General features: G+C 37.3%; 1 protein-coding gene across 4 annotated transcripts in view; it reads left to right on the top strand.

Moving 5' to 3' along the window:
• ABLIM2 (actin binding LIM protein family member 2) overlaps positions 1–16,650 on the top strand; it is a 310,433-nt gene that overhangs the window by 168,180 nt on the left and 125,603 nt on the right. For all 4 annotated transcript variants that reach the window (XM_051965982.1, XM_051965979.1, XM_051965980.1 and 1 more), the window contains exons 5-6: positions 2,351–2,477; positions 5,717–5,810. In XM_051965982.1, coding sequence (XP_051821942.1) covers positions 2,351–2,477; positions 5,717–5,810 — 221 coding nt within the window. The remainder of the gene's footprint in view (positions 1–2,350; positions 2,478–5,716; positions 5,811–16,650) is intronic.

Here is a 16,650-nt window from a genome sequence, read left to right as displayed (position 1 = left end):
CATTTTGCCATCTAGCTGTCCCAACTCTTCCCTTTTTTTTTTTTTTAGGCCATCCAATTACTTTTGAATCATACACATCCCCTTCCAGAGCCATATTCCATTCATAGGTTTTATCACATCAAGAGTCCATAACATCACTGATGTCCAAATTTACCTTTTTGAGTCAGGATTTCCAGTTCATTTTGACTATTACTCATACTTGATATTTGCACACAGATATCTAAGGTCATAATTTTAGTTGCCAGCTATTTTCTTGGTTTTTGTCTCTTGTGGATTTCTACATGGGAAAACCATGGCATATACTTTGGCAGATGTACAGAGGCACTTCCTATCCACTCTTCCTGTCCCCCAACTTGTGGACATTACTACTTAGCAGAAGTCTTAGTTGTTTACCTTCCTTTTTATGGCCTTGTTCCTCCTTTAATCTCCCACTGAGTTTTTTTAGTAATTGTCCACAGCAAAAAGTATACCATTCAGATGAATTCTGGATAACTTATTCAAATCATTTGTTGTGTTTCTATGCCAACTGCTCATATTTTTATCTTATCCTTTTTTTGTTCATCATCCCCGTTAAGAATCCTTTCATGTATAGCTTATACAATAGATGTTTGGATTTCCCAGGTTGTGGGTTTTAGCTTAAAATGTTGACATAAGGGGATTCCTCCTGTCACATTTTCTTCAGATGCCTCTCTATGGTTGTTGATGTCCCTGAGTTTTCATAGGTTATCCTAGTAGGGTGCAGGTTACAATAGGCCCTACCAGGCTAAAATGTTTTCAATATGTTTTTCACAATATCCTAAGATTCTGTGGCAAGATTATTTTTTCATACCCAGACCTATGATTGTGTTACTGTAGAAAATTACTATTATCAACCCAAACTGAAAATGGCTTTCCAATTTACAATCTTAGAGAGTTACCTGAGGACACTGAGAAGTTAAGTGAGTTGCCCAGGTAGTACATTCAATGATTGAGTTAGGATTTAACCCAGGTCTTACTTTGGGTCTGTCTATTATGCCCTACTGCCTCTGAAGTATCTAAAGAAGAAGTTAAAAACCCAAGATAATTAGCCAAGAAGACCATTTATCAAAAGAAGATTAGCCACTAGAGATTGACCGGGGGATAAGAAGGGCACAAGAACTGCTAAAAAGAATCTATAAAGACATGGAGGTTTGTGATATTTACATTTGTGAAAGGATTGCCCATCATTCAATAAGTGTTTATTAATCATCTTCAGTGTTTTGGGTAGGATCCAAGGTACGTGGAAGAGAAGGGGGCACCTAAGCTGGTCCTTGAAGGAAGACATAAGATCATAGCATTGTAAAATATGGAAGACATCTTGGAGATTATCAGACTTAATAGCTCTCAAAATTTGGTGTCTCAGAACTCTTTTATACTCTTAAAAATTATTGAGGACCTTCCCAAAGAACTTCTATTTATTATGTAGATTATAGTTATTGATATTTAACCATATAAGAAATCAAATTTGTCTTCATATTATTACGAAAAGACTTTGACCTCATAATTCTTTTGAAACTCTTGGGGACCCTCATGAATCCCTGAACCACACTTTGAGAACCATTGATTGAAACCAACTTCTTCTTTCTACAAATAAGGATATTGAGGTCAATAAAGATTTTTAAAAAGGTTCCTCTAGTAGAAAGTGGTACAACCAGTATTAAAACTCAAGTCTTGTCATTTTAGTCATATTTAGCTCTTCACATCCCATTTGGCAGGATTTTTTTTTTTTGATAAAGATTTCTTTCCCCAGCTCATTTTATAGATGAAAGAACCGAGCAAAACAGGGTTAGTGACTTGCCCAGGGTCACACAGCTAATAAGTGGCTGAGGCTGGATTTGAACTCAGGAATGTGAGTCTTCCTCTCTCCTAGCCTTATACTGGATGCATCATGGCACCACCTAGCTGTCAAATCCTACTATCTTTCCATTATTACATATTTGTTAATAAATGGAAATGATGCCAGCATAGAACTCAGGCCTTGAAAAAGCTTAATAGGGCCCTTTGAGCACACCCTATTTTGAATTCTCCTCTTATACTTTGAATTAATTGCCTAACATGTTACTGATATTTTGATGGCAGATTGCTGGTTCTAAATATTTAGAAATTGTTCTTTTTGGATGCCAAAGTGGACTTTCTGCCTACAAATCTCAGGTATTCTCCTTTTAATGGTAAACTTGCATTTGATATTGGTTTTTTCATGTTGCTTTTCTATATCTGGGAAGTCTAGGAGGTTTCTTCTTTTCCTAGATTTGATGATAAAGATAACTTAGTGATAAATATAATAAATAAATGACAAGGTCATGAGGAAGTGTTTTTGTGTTTCTGTTTTCAGATTGTGGAGGCTGTGGAGCAGAAATCAAAAATGGCCAATCTCTAGTGGCTCTGGACAAACACTGGCATTTGGGCTGCTTTAAATGCAAGACTTGTGGAAAGCAACTGAATGCAGAGTATATTAGCAAGTAAGTAGAAAAGTCATCCAAACAGCCACAAAAATCAAATTACATTTCAGTAAATTTTTATCAGGTGACCATGTGGTTACCAAGATGAAAGCAATGCATCTTTGCCTTTAAGATATTTCCATTCTATAATATGGGGGTGAGGGAGAGGAAGAGGGATGGATTTGTACCCAAGTGAGAGTAATACAAGGCAGATAGGGAAGGGGACAGAGAAACAGAAACAGATTAGGGAGTGTTGGACTTAAATAAGATTTGAATTTTCTCTACTGTTGTAAGGATGGAGCAGCATGGTGTTATGGAAAAGGTATTTCTAGAGAATCCATAAGACTTGAGATCACACCCGGGGTACTTTTCTTACAAGCTGTGTGAACTTAGGGAAAGTTGTTTCTCCCTGATTCTCACTTTCCTTATTTGTAAAATGGAATTGCTGAAATTAAACATTGACCAATAGCAGGATGATTCAGAAAAGCCTGCAGAGTCTTATGTGAAATGATGCTAAGTGAAATAAATAGAACCCAAAGAACATTGTAAGTAACAACAAAATTATGTGATGATCAATTCTGATGGATGTGGCTCTTTTCATCAGCAAGGTGATTCAGGCCAGTTCCAATGGTCTTGTGATGAAGAGAGAAAAATTGCACATTTAACCTATATTGGATTACTTGCCATCTAGTGGTGGGGAGAGGGGGAAGGAAAGGAGAAAATTTGGGGACACCAGGTTGAATGTTGAAAATTATTTTTGTATATGTTTTGAAAATAAAAAAACTTATTAAAAATAATGGGACTTCTCCCCCTTTTCCTTCTCTGTCTCACAGAACTGTGATGAGGCAAATTCTTAGAAAATCCTAAAGCAATATATAAATATGAACTCACACCATAACAAGCACTTGGAAAATTCTAAAGCACTGTGTAAATAGAAGTTCCCACACTAAGCTATTCTTCTGGCTAGCCACAAGCTCTCATTTGCCAGATAATGGGAATAATGCTAGTACTAGAAATGGACAGACTTGTGAGGAAAGGACTTTGTGAACAGAAAAATACTAAATAAGTGGAAGTTTTTATTATTCCCTACCCTTGAAATGTCTTCTAGTTCAATATCTTTATTTTATATAAGAGGAGACTAAGATGCAGTGATTTGACTAAGACCATCTAAAAGTTAATTCATACACTACTGGTTTTAGGTTAATCAGTAAACACTGATTAAGCACCTACTACATGCCAGGCACACTGTTAAGCACTAGATAAAAGAAGGTAAAAGTCAATGCCTACCCTTGAGAAGCTCACATTCTAATGGAGTAGAGAGCATGCAAACAGCTTGGTACATATAAGCAACGAACAGAATAAAAAGGAAATAATCAATAGAAGAAGAGTACTAAGTGGGATTTGGAAAGACTTCCTGTAGAAAATGGGAATTTAGCTAGGATTTGAAGGAAATCAGGGAAGCCAGGAAAGGGAGATGAAGAAGGAGAGACCATTAAACCTGAAAGGGCCTTTATAACTAAATTACATTCACTGACTTTCTTTTAAAAAACAAACAAATAATCAAAAATAGGTTCAAATTCTGGAAAAAATGATATAATATTCCCAGTAACTCTTCAGTATTTCCAACCTGAATATTAATTTCATTGCTAGACTTAAGTGAAAAGTATGACTAACAGCAGAAATGTGTTAAACTTTGAAAGCTTAGAGCTGTGTTAGCAGTTTATTTGCCAATTAAAACTCAAATCAGAAAATGCAGGGATTTAAGTTCATATTATGATGTTAACTCACCCCCATTGCATTCATGTTACTTACCAGCCCACATAGTTCTCCAAAAATACAACTGTTAAGTTTGAGATGAGGGCAGATTCCTGTTTCCATGGAAATTTTACCTTTTACAACTCTCAGACTCAGTCTCAGGTGTACTGATCCAATGAGTATTAGACACCATTGAATACTTGAGGTCAGATTTCTTTCTCATCTTTATTTTGATGATGTTTATGTGTAGTAAGCACGAAGCTGCATATGGTGAGGGAGGATATCAAGGTCTTTTGAAAAAAATGCAAATTGAAATACAAGAACAGGTTAGGAGACATACTTAGAATTTCTATATTATTGACATTTGATGTCCCAGGGTCTCTGTATGCTATGGGATTTCAGTCAGTTTGATGAACCAAGGAATCTTCAGCCATATTCCTACAGTGATATGAAAACTTGTTTAGATGACAGATCATATAAAATCATAGTTAAAAAATCTCACAGTTGGAAGAGATTTCAGAAGACTTCTCAATGTAAATGGGAATGTCCTCTACAACATCTTAAACAAATAGTGTCTATTTGAGGACTGTGGATGACTGAAATTTCACTACCTATTAAAGCAATCTATCTTTCTTCCTCCCTTCCCACTCCTTAACTTCTCTTTTCATTTCTTCATTCATTCATTCATTCCTTCCTCAAATATTCTCTATTCTGTATTTCAAAGTCCCGTCAATCTGAAATTCTGTGAATACCATGAGAACTTTGAGAACGTGGCAGAATATAATATGGGATAGGGAAAATGAACAAGTTATCTTGACTTCCATTTTGTAGGAATCTGATAGACCACAGATGAAAGAGTAGAAAGAAACTGATCATCATAACCATCATCACTGCAATCATTCAATATGTTATATTAAGTCACCCCACCACAACCAAATTTGTGACACTGTGCTCTTTGCTTTTATAAGAGCGGCAGCTGGGAACATGATTCAATTCTAAATATCAGCTTTTATAATTCATCATTTTCCCATAAGCATTAAACTTTATGCTGACCTCAGTTACTCACTGATTAGCAGCGTTTTGATTAAACATGACCATAACTATCTTTGGTTCGTAATTTGGTTAGCCTAAAGACTGCCCTTGTTTTCCTATTAATTTTAGTATCTACATTTCTCGAAAACCTTCTGTCGTAGAATTTTTTGAGAGAGAATTGGATTCTTACTGTAACATTTCTCACAAACCTTGTCCAATCAAAAGATCAAGTGTGGGGTGTGTGTGAGAGAGAGAGAGAGAGTGTGTGTGTGTGTGTGTGTGTGTGTATTTTAGGGGGTGAGAAGGTGAGAGAGTATCTTCCCAATTCTGAAGTGAATGCATATGTCTCATGTTTGGATATGTATTTCTTTTCAGGGATTACAGTATTGTATCCTTTAAACAAGCTGAACACTCTAAGAGATTTATAAATAAAATTGAGAACCTTGTTAATTGTTGTCTATTTTCATTCGTAGGGATGGTGTCCCCTACTGTGAGGCTGACTATCATACTAAGTTTGGCATTAGATGCGATAGCTGTGGAAAATACATTACAGGCAGAGTTTTGGAGGTGAGTAAAAAGAGTCCCCTAAACTTGCTGAAACCCCAAAACATACCAATGTGCACACATCTGTTTACCATAACCACACATATTCCTTCTGAAATCTACATGACATGTCAACATGTACATGAACATGTTTCCATACATATAGAACAGGCAAGCCATCCCACACCACTGGTTCACACATATCTTTACCCATACATACACATTAACTAACAATCACTACCTTGAATCAGGTGACTGAACTTCTCTTCCCTGCTCTAGACTGGCCTGCTATGTGCCATCTCAGGGACTTCTCTTCCTTACAGTGAAAGGGTTGAACAAAAGCAAAGCTTCTTAAACCCATATAAGGTGTTATATCTGAATGTAGGGTTCATGAAAAATTTGGCAACAGTAAAAGATATCAAATATTTCACCAGGATTTAATTCTTCATGTAAAAATAAAAAGCACATTTATCTCTTTAGTATGCAAATTTGCTTTTGTCTTTAACAAATGGTAAAATTATATGTATACCAAAGAATTATTTTAAAATAAATTTCCTTATGATTTATTATTGGTAAATGACTAATTTGTATACCTATTTTATATCTATATACCCAGGATCACACAAAAATTTCTCTGGCAAAAAGGGGTCATGAATGGAAAAAGTTTAAGAAACTCTGGACTAGGGTCTCTTAAAACTCTTAAGAACCCTTCGAGCTCTAACATTATATAATTTAAGGTCCCATTCAGCTCTAGCATCTCTGCTATCTTATATTCTCTGTTCTAAGGTCTTTTTGTGTTCTGTCTTTCTGTGTTCAAAGTTCCTTCTAGCTTTAAGGGTCCAGAACTCTATGGACATATTACAAAGGCTACTGACAGAGAGGAATGATCTCTAGGGACATGATATGGAGATACAATACATATGAGTTGTATGAGATGAAACACAAATGCACCAATTTGTTCAAGAGGGAAACTGGGCTAGAGATTCAATGGGTGTCTTTGTCTTTTTCTCTAAGGCAGGAGTATCAAGAGCTGTCATCAGGCTGTACATGTTGGTTCATTTTCCTGTGGCATTTATTCCCTGAGATTTTTTTTTTTTTCTTGTCAGAGGATTGCTTTAGGGAATTCAAAAAATGAGAGAGGAGACTAGCCAGAGCTTCTGTGCCACTGCTCTTAATTCTATAATATTTTAAAGGTTTGTACACTGTGAAATATGTAAGAAAAGAATTTTTTTCCGGTTTCATAGATGAGGAAACTGAGGCACAGAGATGTGTGAAAGAACCTTGCTTTGGATAACACAGCAGGTAGTAGCAGAACTACGATTTGAAAGTCAAGCTTGTAGTTCAACCTTTTGTGCTCCTTCCTCTATTAGTGGCAATAGCCTTCAAGGCTGCTTCTTAACTGCTTTCTCTTTTCAGGATCCAAATGGTGGCTTCCAAAGTGCAGAATGTGGGCTGGGATCTAGGCAGTAACAGAGTAGAGGTGAGCCACCAGTGTGGAACAAAGAGATAGTGGGATCAAGATGAGGAACAGGTCAAAATCCCAGTCACACAAGAGAAGAGGGGGAAAGTACCTGGTATGCAAAGGTCTAAATAGGTAGAAAATTACAGTGGTGAAAGGAAGGGGGTGAGGAGAGGGAAGGATCACAGTCTCTGTGTTAAAGAATTTGAAGGGCCATCTACATCGAAGAAACAGTTTATTCTCTGTTACTGCTGGGTCTGAGTCAAATTGATCAACCATAATTTTGTTCTTTACCATCTGGCTTCTGGAAAATCCTGGCATAAACTCTTGCTCCTAGAATTCTGGTGGCTCCCTCTATTGACTTTTTGAAGCTCACAAGGTCACAGCTATCTCTAAACTCCTGTAAACAGATATCACAGAGACAGAAGCAACAACTGGGTCATGTTTTCTCAGCCTTACATCAATCCTGAATGAGAATCTAAGTCCTCTTTTCTACTTAGAGGCCCTAGGACTTTGATTTTATTCTCACTCCAAGAATTTTGTCCTCATTCTAGGGACTTGCTTTAGTTGTTGGTGCATCCCAATTATGGCTCCATAGCAATTAAAAGGTTCTTCTCAAGATTAGAATCAATTTACAGAATGTCCATGTAAGATCCAAAGTCCACAAGGGAATTGCATCAATGGAGTATGCTTTGCAAACTCACCAACCATATTATATAGTAAGACAGACTCAAAAATATGCCCTGCCAGAAAAGGAGATAGACCAATCATGTGATGCAAGTCAGGACAAACAAATATATGGCCCAAAAATTAAACATTCTATAAAATGGTAAAAGAAACAGAAGGAGGCTTCCAGTGCATTGGGTAGATTGTCTATGTTATATTTATGGAAAGATAGAAACAAGGGTCATACTAGGAGAAAACATATGGGGAAAGCTACAGTCTGCTTTGATAGAGGAACTACCCGTACGATGAGATCATAGAGCTATGAAAACACTGGGCTATATAGAAACAAGGCACTGTGCTGAGGAGACAAAGGCGATGCTCTCAAGGAGCTTATAACTCATAGACAATTATATAAATAGATTTTGAGCTCAGTTAATTGGTTGACTGAACAATGACACATGCAGACTGAAGAGATCCAAGAGATCTAAACATTATACAATAAGAAATCTGAGGAAGAAGAGACAAGACACTGAAAGCTTTTTCAGAAAAAAAAAAAACTGCATGATTAGAGTGCAGCAAATTAATCAACAAGCTTTTATTAAACATCTGCTATATGCCAGGCTTTGTTGCAAGCTCTGGAGATGCAAAAAGCAAAACAGACCTTGCCCTCAGAAAGCTTACATTCAGTGAAATGTAGGATGCACTAGGAAGATTGTTCAGGGAATAGTTTTTTTTTTTTTTTAAAGATTAATTTGAGAAGATAATTGGCAAGGGACAAGAAATGTAAGTAAATATGTTAAGTAAGATGAACGAACCAGGAAGATTATTGGTGGACAACTGGATGGAAGGAAAGTGAAAGATACTACCAAAGTGAGGAAAGACAAAGACAAATGTCCTGTCTCCTCCTTTTACCAGTGAAGAAACTAGGACCCATTGCCCTGGGTCACAATGGCAAGCTAATGACAAAGCCATAAACAATAGTAGCTAGCCCTTTGAAGAATCTACTATGCTCATAGCCCTTCTTGCAGGAAGAACAAAATTTTCTAAAACCTGATCCCTGCCCTCGTAGGAGAGAGAAGACACAAAAACAAATAATCATTCTCTATTTCCATAAAGTCTGTCTTCTTGCAACATGGCACATTTTTTCAGTCTACCACAGACAAGAAACTCTTCAATATGACATGTATTAAAATCAAGGGACCAGTTTCTCCCAACAACATAGGAGATAGCACTTTTAATAGGAATGGTTCTCATTTCAGTGGCGTTTTGCATCTTCAAAAGTGTTTTCATCACAATAATTCTGCCAGGTGATGCTATGCAAAGATGCAAGCCTCAGCTCCCATTTATCATTTATTTATTTTCAATATTAATTTTTTTCTTAAATTGAGTTCTGATTTCTCTCCCTCCTTCCCATTGTGAAATTTCTTCACTGTGAATGCTCAGGCCACTGGTGAATTTCACAACTATAATTCTAATATTAATATTCATTACCATTAATCATGACATAATCTATGATATTATAAAACAGACTGCCATATTAGGCCTCAGAAAAGAAGACTTTGCTCATTGAGGAATGGGGGGGCTTTATAGAAATAAAATAGCATTCAGATTAGGATAGAATTAGGTAAAATTTAACAGACAGAGAAAGGAAGGGAGATACCCCAAGCCTAAGTGGCAGTATGAGGCACAAAAGTCCAAATATTTGGAATGTGATAGGGAGGTAGAGAGCAGTCCAGTTTATCGTGGCAGAGAGTAATATGAAGTAGGGCTGAAAAGGTAAAATGACAAAAGATGGTAGTGGGCCTTGGTCAGACCATACAAATCTATGACTGTATACTTAATTAAAGGCAATAAATTTTAAGGACGTCGTTATATCCAAAGAAGGGCAACCAGGATTTTAAAATAAGGAGTTCATGCCAAATAAGGATCAATGAAAGAACTAAGTATACTCAGCCGGAGCTGTCTTCAAATATTTCATGGAGTGTTTTGGAGTGCAGAGATCAGCCTTGTTCTGACCCTGAAGCACAGAAGGTAGGAGGAAGGTATCAAAGTTACAGAAAGGCAGACTTCCTAACAATCATATCTATCTACAAGTAGAATGGGTTGCCTTAGGGGCTTTCCTTGACTTCTCTGATAGTCTTCCATCAGAGATTGGATGAGCCTCTGATGGGATAATTTTAGAAGAAACCTTTGTTGAAGGACAGGTTAACTTAGGTTGCCTTTGAAGACTCCAACAATGCTTCAGCTTTGTGATTCTGTATTAATTTCTGAGATCTCTTTCCATTTTATGATTATTCACTCCTTCCTCATTTCTACTTGTTGAAATCTTTCTCTTCTTTCAAGATCCCTCTCATGCTCCCTTTTTCATGAAGGAGAATCCCTTCCCTAATGATCCTCATAAATTCCTATGACACTTTGGACATTTTCTTTGCCTTGATCACCTTTTACCAAGAATGTTGTCAAGGGCCTCACTTCCCAATGTACAGAACAATACATATAGGAGATTTTGACTGCAGGGCTATTATGGAAAAGACATCCTGAGGGTGCAGCAACAAAGAAAACTTATATGCATATATCTTCTTTAATCTCATATTCATTGATAAAATTATAATTTTGTCATTGTCTCATTCAGATGTAAAAGACATTATATCTTCCCTTTGAATTGTAAGCTTCTTGAGTTTAAGGAGTGTGCCATTAGGTCTTTCTATATTTTCACTATCTAGCCACAGAACTTATTTTAAATTTATTGATTTGTAATAATCTCCTGTGATACTAATTAAAGTTGTACTTTTATGATGACTGATTCGTTGCTGTCTACTTGCATGTTAATTTCTAGCTTTTTTTTTCCCTCTTCCTTTCTGGCTCAGCTGGGTGATTAAAAATTAATATTAAAAATAAATGAATGATAAATGGGAGGTGGAGTTTGCATCACTGTAATCTGATTTTGTCTCGCACAGTGGGAGTCCCAAAGCTACACATGGAATCATAAAGTTTAGACACTCTGGAGGGCCATCTAGTCCTTCCTTCCATTTTAATTATGAGGAAACTGAAATCCAGTGAGGGAATGTGGCTTGTACTATGTCACACTACTAGTGAATAACAGTCATGACAAAAATCCAGGGGTTCAGAGACTCCAAACCTAGCACGATTTTTTTTCAATCTACCATAGGCAAGAAACTTTTCAATAGGACATTATTGAAATCAAAGTACCAGTTCCTCATAGCAGCCTAAGAAGTTCAAGGTGGCACTTTTAATAGGAAGAGTTCCCATTTCCATGATGTTTTACATCTTCAAAAGTGTTTTCACTTTTGTGAACCTGTCAGTTGATGGTGTGCAATAATGTAAGCTTCACATCCCATACACCATTTTTTATTTTTAATATTATTTTTTTAATTGAGTTCTGATTACTCTCCCTCCTTTCCATTGTGAAGGCAAAAAATATAATATCAGTTATACAATATGAAATCATGCAAAGTATTTTACTACTTTAGCCATAATGGGGGGGGGGAGCAAGAAAGGTCCAAGTCTTTTGCTCCCATTATACAAATAGGGGATTTCGAGGTTCTCAGAGAAAATGCATGACACTGGTTGCAGAACTAGTAATGATCAGGACGATGACTTGAACCCAGATCTCCTGGCTATGAGATCTTTCCACTACACTGTGCTGACTCATAGATATTGCCTCAAGATTGGCGGTCTGCACGCATTAAATATCCTTGGAAACTCAGACAATTGCAACTATAGAGCATACCCTGCAAATGAGGTGAATTGGCTAAATCCTAGCGGGGGAGGAAGGGACTGTCTTGACTGAGAAGCAGAAAGGAAAAAAAAAAAAACACTCTTTTCTATGCTGTGAAGGATAAAGCTTTTGCAGTGAAGATTGATGCTTTTGTTTGCCCCTAAACTGCTGCTGCTAGGATGCTCTGGGAGGTGCACAACCCACTCTGGAAGCCTCCTTGCTTTCGCCCTTCTTTTGGGGCAGGAAGCTTGTGCATTGAGACGAGACTAATTCCTCCACGCAGGGTGTAGCAACTTTGAGCCTACTGTGGGGCAGAATGGTATATTCTGATGCTGAAATACCTATTCTACTGCTGCTTTGCTAACAGACCCCCCCCACCCCACCCCCCCCCCCCATCGTACCTGAGCTGCTGTAGAGGTGGCTGCTGAACGAGACTGCCGGCATTTCCCCCTCTTCCAAAGAGCAGGTGTTTGGGGGTAGCAAGCCAGGCTTTGGGTGGCGAGATCTACAAGGAAACGACAAAGCTGAGAACTGATCCTCCCTTACAGACTGCTAGCAGCGCCAGGTTTTTCTCCTCTCCCTCCTCCCAGGAGGGGGAAGGAAATTGCTTTGGGGGAAAAGGGATCCAAATACAGCCTGAGTTAACACAGCTTAACAGGAGCATTACCTTTGAAGGTAGGAAGCATCCGAAAGCCTCTACGGATGAGCTGGCTTGTCAGAGGTCACTGTATTGTTGTGATTTTTTAAAAGAAGTCTTTTGGGGAAGGTCCTTTGTATTCCTGCTAGCGCTGGTGATGTGGGCTTATTTCTGCTTGGGTAGCTGGCAGCTGGGCTGCTTTGCATGTGGTGGAGTTAAGAGTTTCTTAATTCCTGCTTCTCTGCTTGCCCTTGGGCTCGTGGTGGGGGAAGGGGGTACCTGTGGATCCCATCCCTAACCTGAACTGCGGTCCTCTGGCAACGGAATCCTAATTAACACGGAATCAGTCATTTTTTAAATGAAATAACAGTTGTGGACCTGATGGTGCTTTCCAATTTGTCAGAACTCGTAATTTTTTTTTTCTTATAAAGGAAGCTGCCATCAGTTGGCATGTGCTGGAAATGCTGGGTAGAGGAAAAGCCCTGTATTTGGCATTGGAAGATAAGGCTTGATTCCCATTCCTGCTGCTGTCATTTACTATTTGGGCAAAGCATTTCCCCTCTGGGCCTCAGTTTCCTGATCTATAAAATGAGAAGAGTAAATTAACTAATTCTAATGTTCCATCCAGCTATAAATTTGATGATCTCTAAATGCTATAGGAACATCATCACTAAGATAGAGAATATTTCAGGATATTGAAGGTGAATTTTAGTCATCCCAATTTTCATTTCCCCTACTAGGTACATACTATTATATCTTAAAATGCATTACCTGAATATTTTATAATATAATATTAATTCATTTCACTAATGTCTTATTAATAGCATTCGAGCACCTAATAAGTTGCCATTTTCTCTACAAAATATGTTTGTTTTCTTCATTTCCACTGCCTGGCTTCCCTAGCTTCCTTCAAATTAAAGTTGTCTTTTAGAAGAAGCCTTTCCTGAGCCCTCTTAATGTTAGTATCTTCCCTCTTTGATTACATCCAATTTTTCTATATGCATCTTGTTTATATCCTCTGTTTTTTATGCCTGACACATAGTAGGGCTTTAACAAATGCTTACCTCTTCCCCTACCTATAGGTAAATACATAATCCCCACTTTTATAAATGAGGCTCATAAGAGTAAAGTGTGTTGCTTCAGGTCATATAACTAACTAATAAGTAGCAGAATTAGAGATTTGAATTCCCCTTTGCCACTGCACTACACTGCCACTCCAGATAACATTTCCATAGTGGCAATGGATTTAGCAAGGTAAGCCTCAAGAATTCTATGAGATCGATAGCAACACCACCAAATTAAACAGAAGCCTCTGGCTTTGTCAAATATTGCTAAAATGCTTGAACTAATGTAAATGGTGTTGGAAGCATTGGGCAAAGTTCCTTCTGAAATGTTTTAACAGTGTTTTAACAGTGCTAGGGGGGAAAAATGAAAATTCAAAGAACACCCTGATATAAAGTAAACCATGCAGATCTGCTTTGGTTTTACTTAAGTAGCCAGGAACAGGGTTATACTGTAAACTGACCAAGTTGCATTGAAAATGTGGTCACATAACCCAGGAAAAGTATTCAAGTGTTACACATCAGAACCATCACCCTATGGAGTGATTAATGGCCATTAGGGAAAAGAGGAACCTTAGAAAATGACTGTACATTAAGAACGGTTAATACACTAATTTTAAAGATTTCTTCTAGGTGTGATGTTTTTATATTTTAATACTCCTTCTAGGGCTGATATTTCGTTTTTGACAATTCCATGTTCTACATTTTAAGGTCCCTTCTAGAACTGACTTTATATATCTTACATTCTGTGTTTTCTTCTGTGTCTGACATTACGTGTTCTATGTTCTAAGATCCTCCCAGCTCTTACCTTCTGTCTCTCATGTTGTCATCATCATTATTCTGCATTCTGTAATATGCCTTCCCACTCTGAAATTCTGTGAAATCTTCTGAGTTTTGGCAGAATTTCTCAAAAGATCATGAATATATTCCTTGAGCACTGTTCTGTGATCACTTTGATTTATTACTAGATGCAAGGAAAATTTATGAACTATTGAAATTCAGTTAAGATATATATATATATAAATATATGTATATATGCACATATATACATATATTTATATATATATATACAAACACATAATATGTCTGTACCATCTCTACCCCCTTTGCTCTTTAGATGACTGAATGTCTAATATTACTATTTTGTTTTCACGACTCAGTCAAAACAAATTTGTAAAATACTGGCAACAGAACCTAAGAAAGAGAAACCAATTTGGGCCATACCCTCTATGACCATTATTGTTAAAGTCACTCAACCTTCTTTTATATGCACGCACCCACTGAGCTCTCCCCAAATACTTCTGGGCAAGGTTAGAGTACAGTAATCACAGGGGAAGCAAATCAGGACATAATTCTGCTAAGAAATTCAGCAAGAAAATAGGATGTTTCACCTTTTAAAATAAAGTAACAGTTCATATTTATATAGCAGAGTGTTTGTGCACAGTAAATGCTTTAAAATGCTCATATCATATATCTCCTAAAGGTTTACAAGATACTTTCCTCAAAGCAATTCTAGGAGGTGGGTAGAAAATGTATTATTATCATCATTAACAGATGAGGAAACTAAGAATCAGAGGTAAAGTGACACATAATTCAAAAAGGGTTGAGGTAGCACTCAGACCCAGAGCTGTGATCACAAGATTGATGCCAGTTCTGCCTTCCTGATGGGTCATTTTTGGTCTTTGGCAGGATGATGAAGTGAGTGAAGATATCTGTATCACAACTAAGCTCTATCATTTATCCTTTTTCATCGGTTTTCAAGTAAAGTTCAGTTCATACATTGAATTGTTTTGAAGCAAATATTAGAAGTTTAAAGAAGCTAGGGAGTTGACCTATGCTTTCATTAGCAGGAAGAAGTCCCAGGTGAGGAAAGACCTACCAATGAAGCAGGCTGGCACCTTCTCTGCAAGAACCAGAGAAGTGAAGGGAGCCCTCCAGTCACATAGCCATTCTGTGTCAGAGGTGGAGTTTGGATCAGCACTTCATCCTCTGAGCTGAGCTGTCTTCTATACCCACAACTTCTGATTTTTTTCAGAAATAAAATCTCTGAGAAGTAAAAAAATGTCATCACCAGGGGTACATACTTAGTTAGGGTCAGAGATGGCATAGGAATTCCAAGTGCATCACTCCATCAACATGTCTACATCATTGCCCCAGTATTTCATACTGAGAGATAGGAAACATTATATTAATTCTAGACATGACTCAGTCATAAACTAGAATACCATGTGACCTTAAATAAGTTGATACCTCCCCTTTAAGTATCTGTTTCCATAAAATGATGTGCCTAGACTAGATTCCTTTTAAAAAAATCTCTTATACATTGGTAGGTTATTTGTATGCATGGAAAGTCAGCCTACCATGTGAATTTATCCCTACCCCTTATTACTTTTTTAAGAAAAAAGGGAACTAAGATCTTTCTGAAATGACTGTTTCAAAAATGCTAGAAAAAAAATGAAAATAAAAGAACATCCTGCTTTTCAATAGGTTATTAAGACACTCCCAAGCTGGCTCAGTTACCATAAGAAAAAAATTCTTAGATTTGGTCCTGCTCATTTTATAGATGAATAAATGGAGTCCTGGAAAGTAGAAGTCACTGACCCAGTTATATGAAAAAAACATATTTAACAGCATTAAATTATTGGTAGAAAGTTCAATTAAAAATATAGTATAATCAGTTTTAATTATGAACCAGAGGCTAGTATAGATAGTAAGTAAGTGGTATAGATTGTATTATAAGAAGTCAGAGGAACTAATATAATGAAGGAGAATTTCATGGGACTTCAAAGTCCCTCTCTCACTGCAGCTCAAGCACCATCTGCCACATGAATCTTTTCCTGGTCCACCCACCCGCCAGCTCCCTCCCTCCCCCAAACTATTTAATCACTTGGTATACTTTTGTATTTGTTCTCTCTACACTGTACTGAATGTATGTGTTTGGGGTTCTTTCATTAGAATGTAAGCTGCTTGTTGAGTTGGGATTGTCACACTCTTCAGACTGATACCCCTCAACACCTTACCCAATGTCTGTCACATATATTGGTGCTTCATAAAGGCTTGTTGCTTGAAGAAGGTGGGATTCAAGTGGAAACTTATGTGTTAAAAAGGTTCTTAGATTGACAGAGCAGAGAGCAGTGGATATCCTAGAATGGTAGTAGAGTATGGAAGGAAGCATGAAGGGAAAAGGCAGAAGGTAAAGTCCATCAGAAGTAAAGTGAATGGAGTGGTGACTGGACTAATCTGAATTCAATTCAGTAAATGGATTAAACATTTACTGTTTGCAAGACCTGGTCATTCACATG

Source organism: Antechinus flavipes, chromosome 6, assembly GCF_016432865.1.
Source record: "Antechinus flavipes isolate AdamAnt ecotype Samford, QLD, Australia chromosome 6, AdamAnt_v2, whole genome shotgun sequence".
Taxonomy (NCBI): Eukaryota; Metazoa; Chordata; class Mammalia; order Dasyuromorphia; family Dasyuridae; genus Antechinus; species Antechinus flavipes.
The sequence above is the reverse complement of the archived record's forward strand: the minus strand, read 5'-3'. Positions and strand labels throughout refer to the sequence as shown.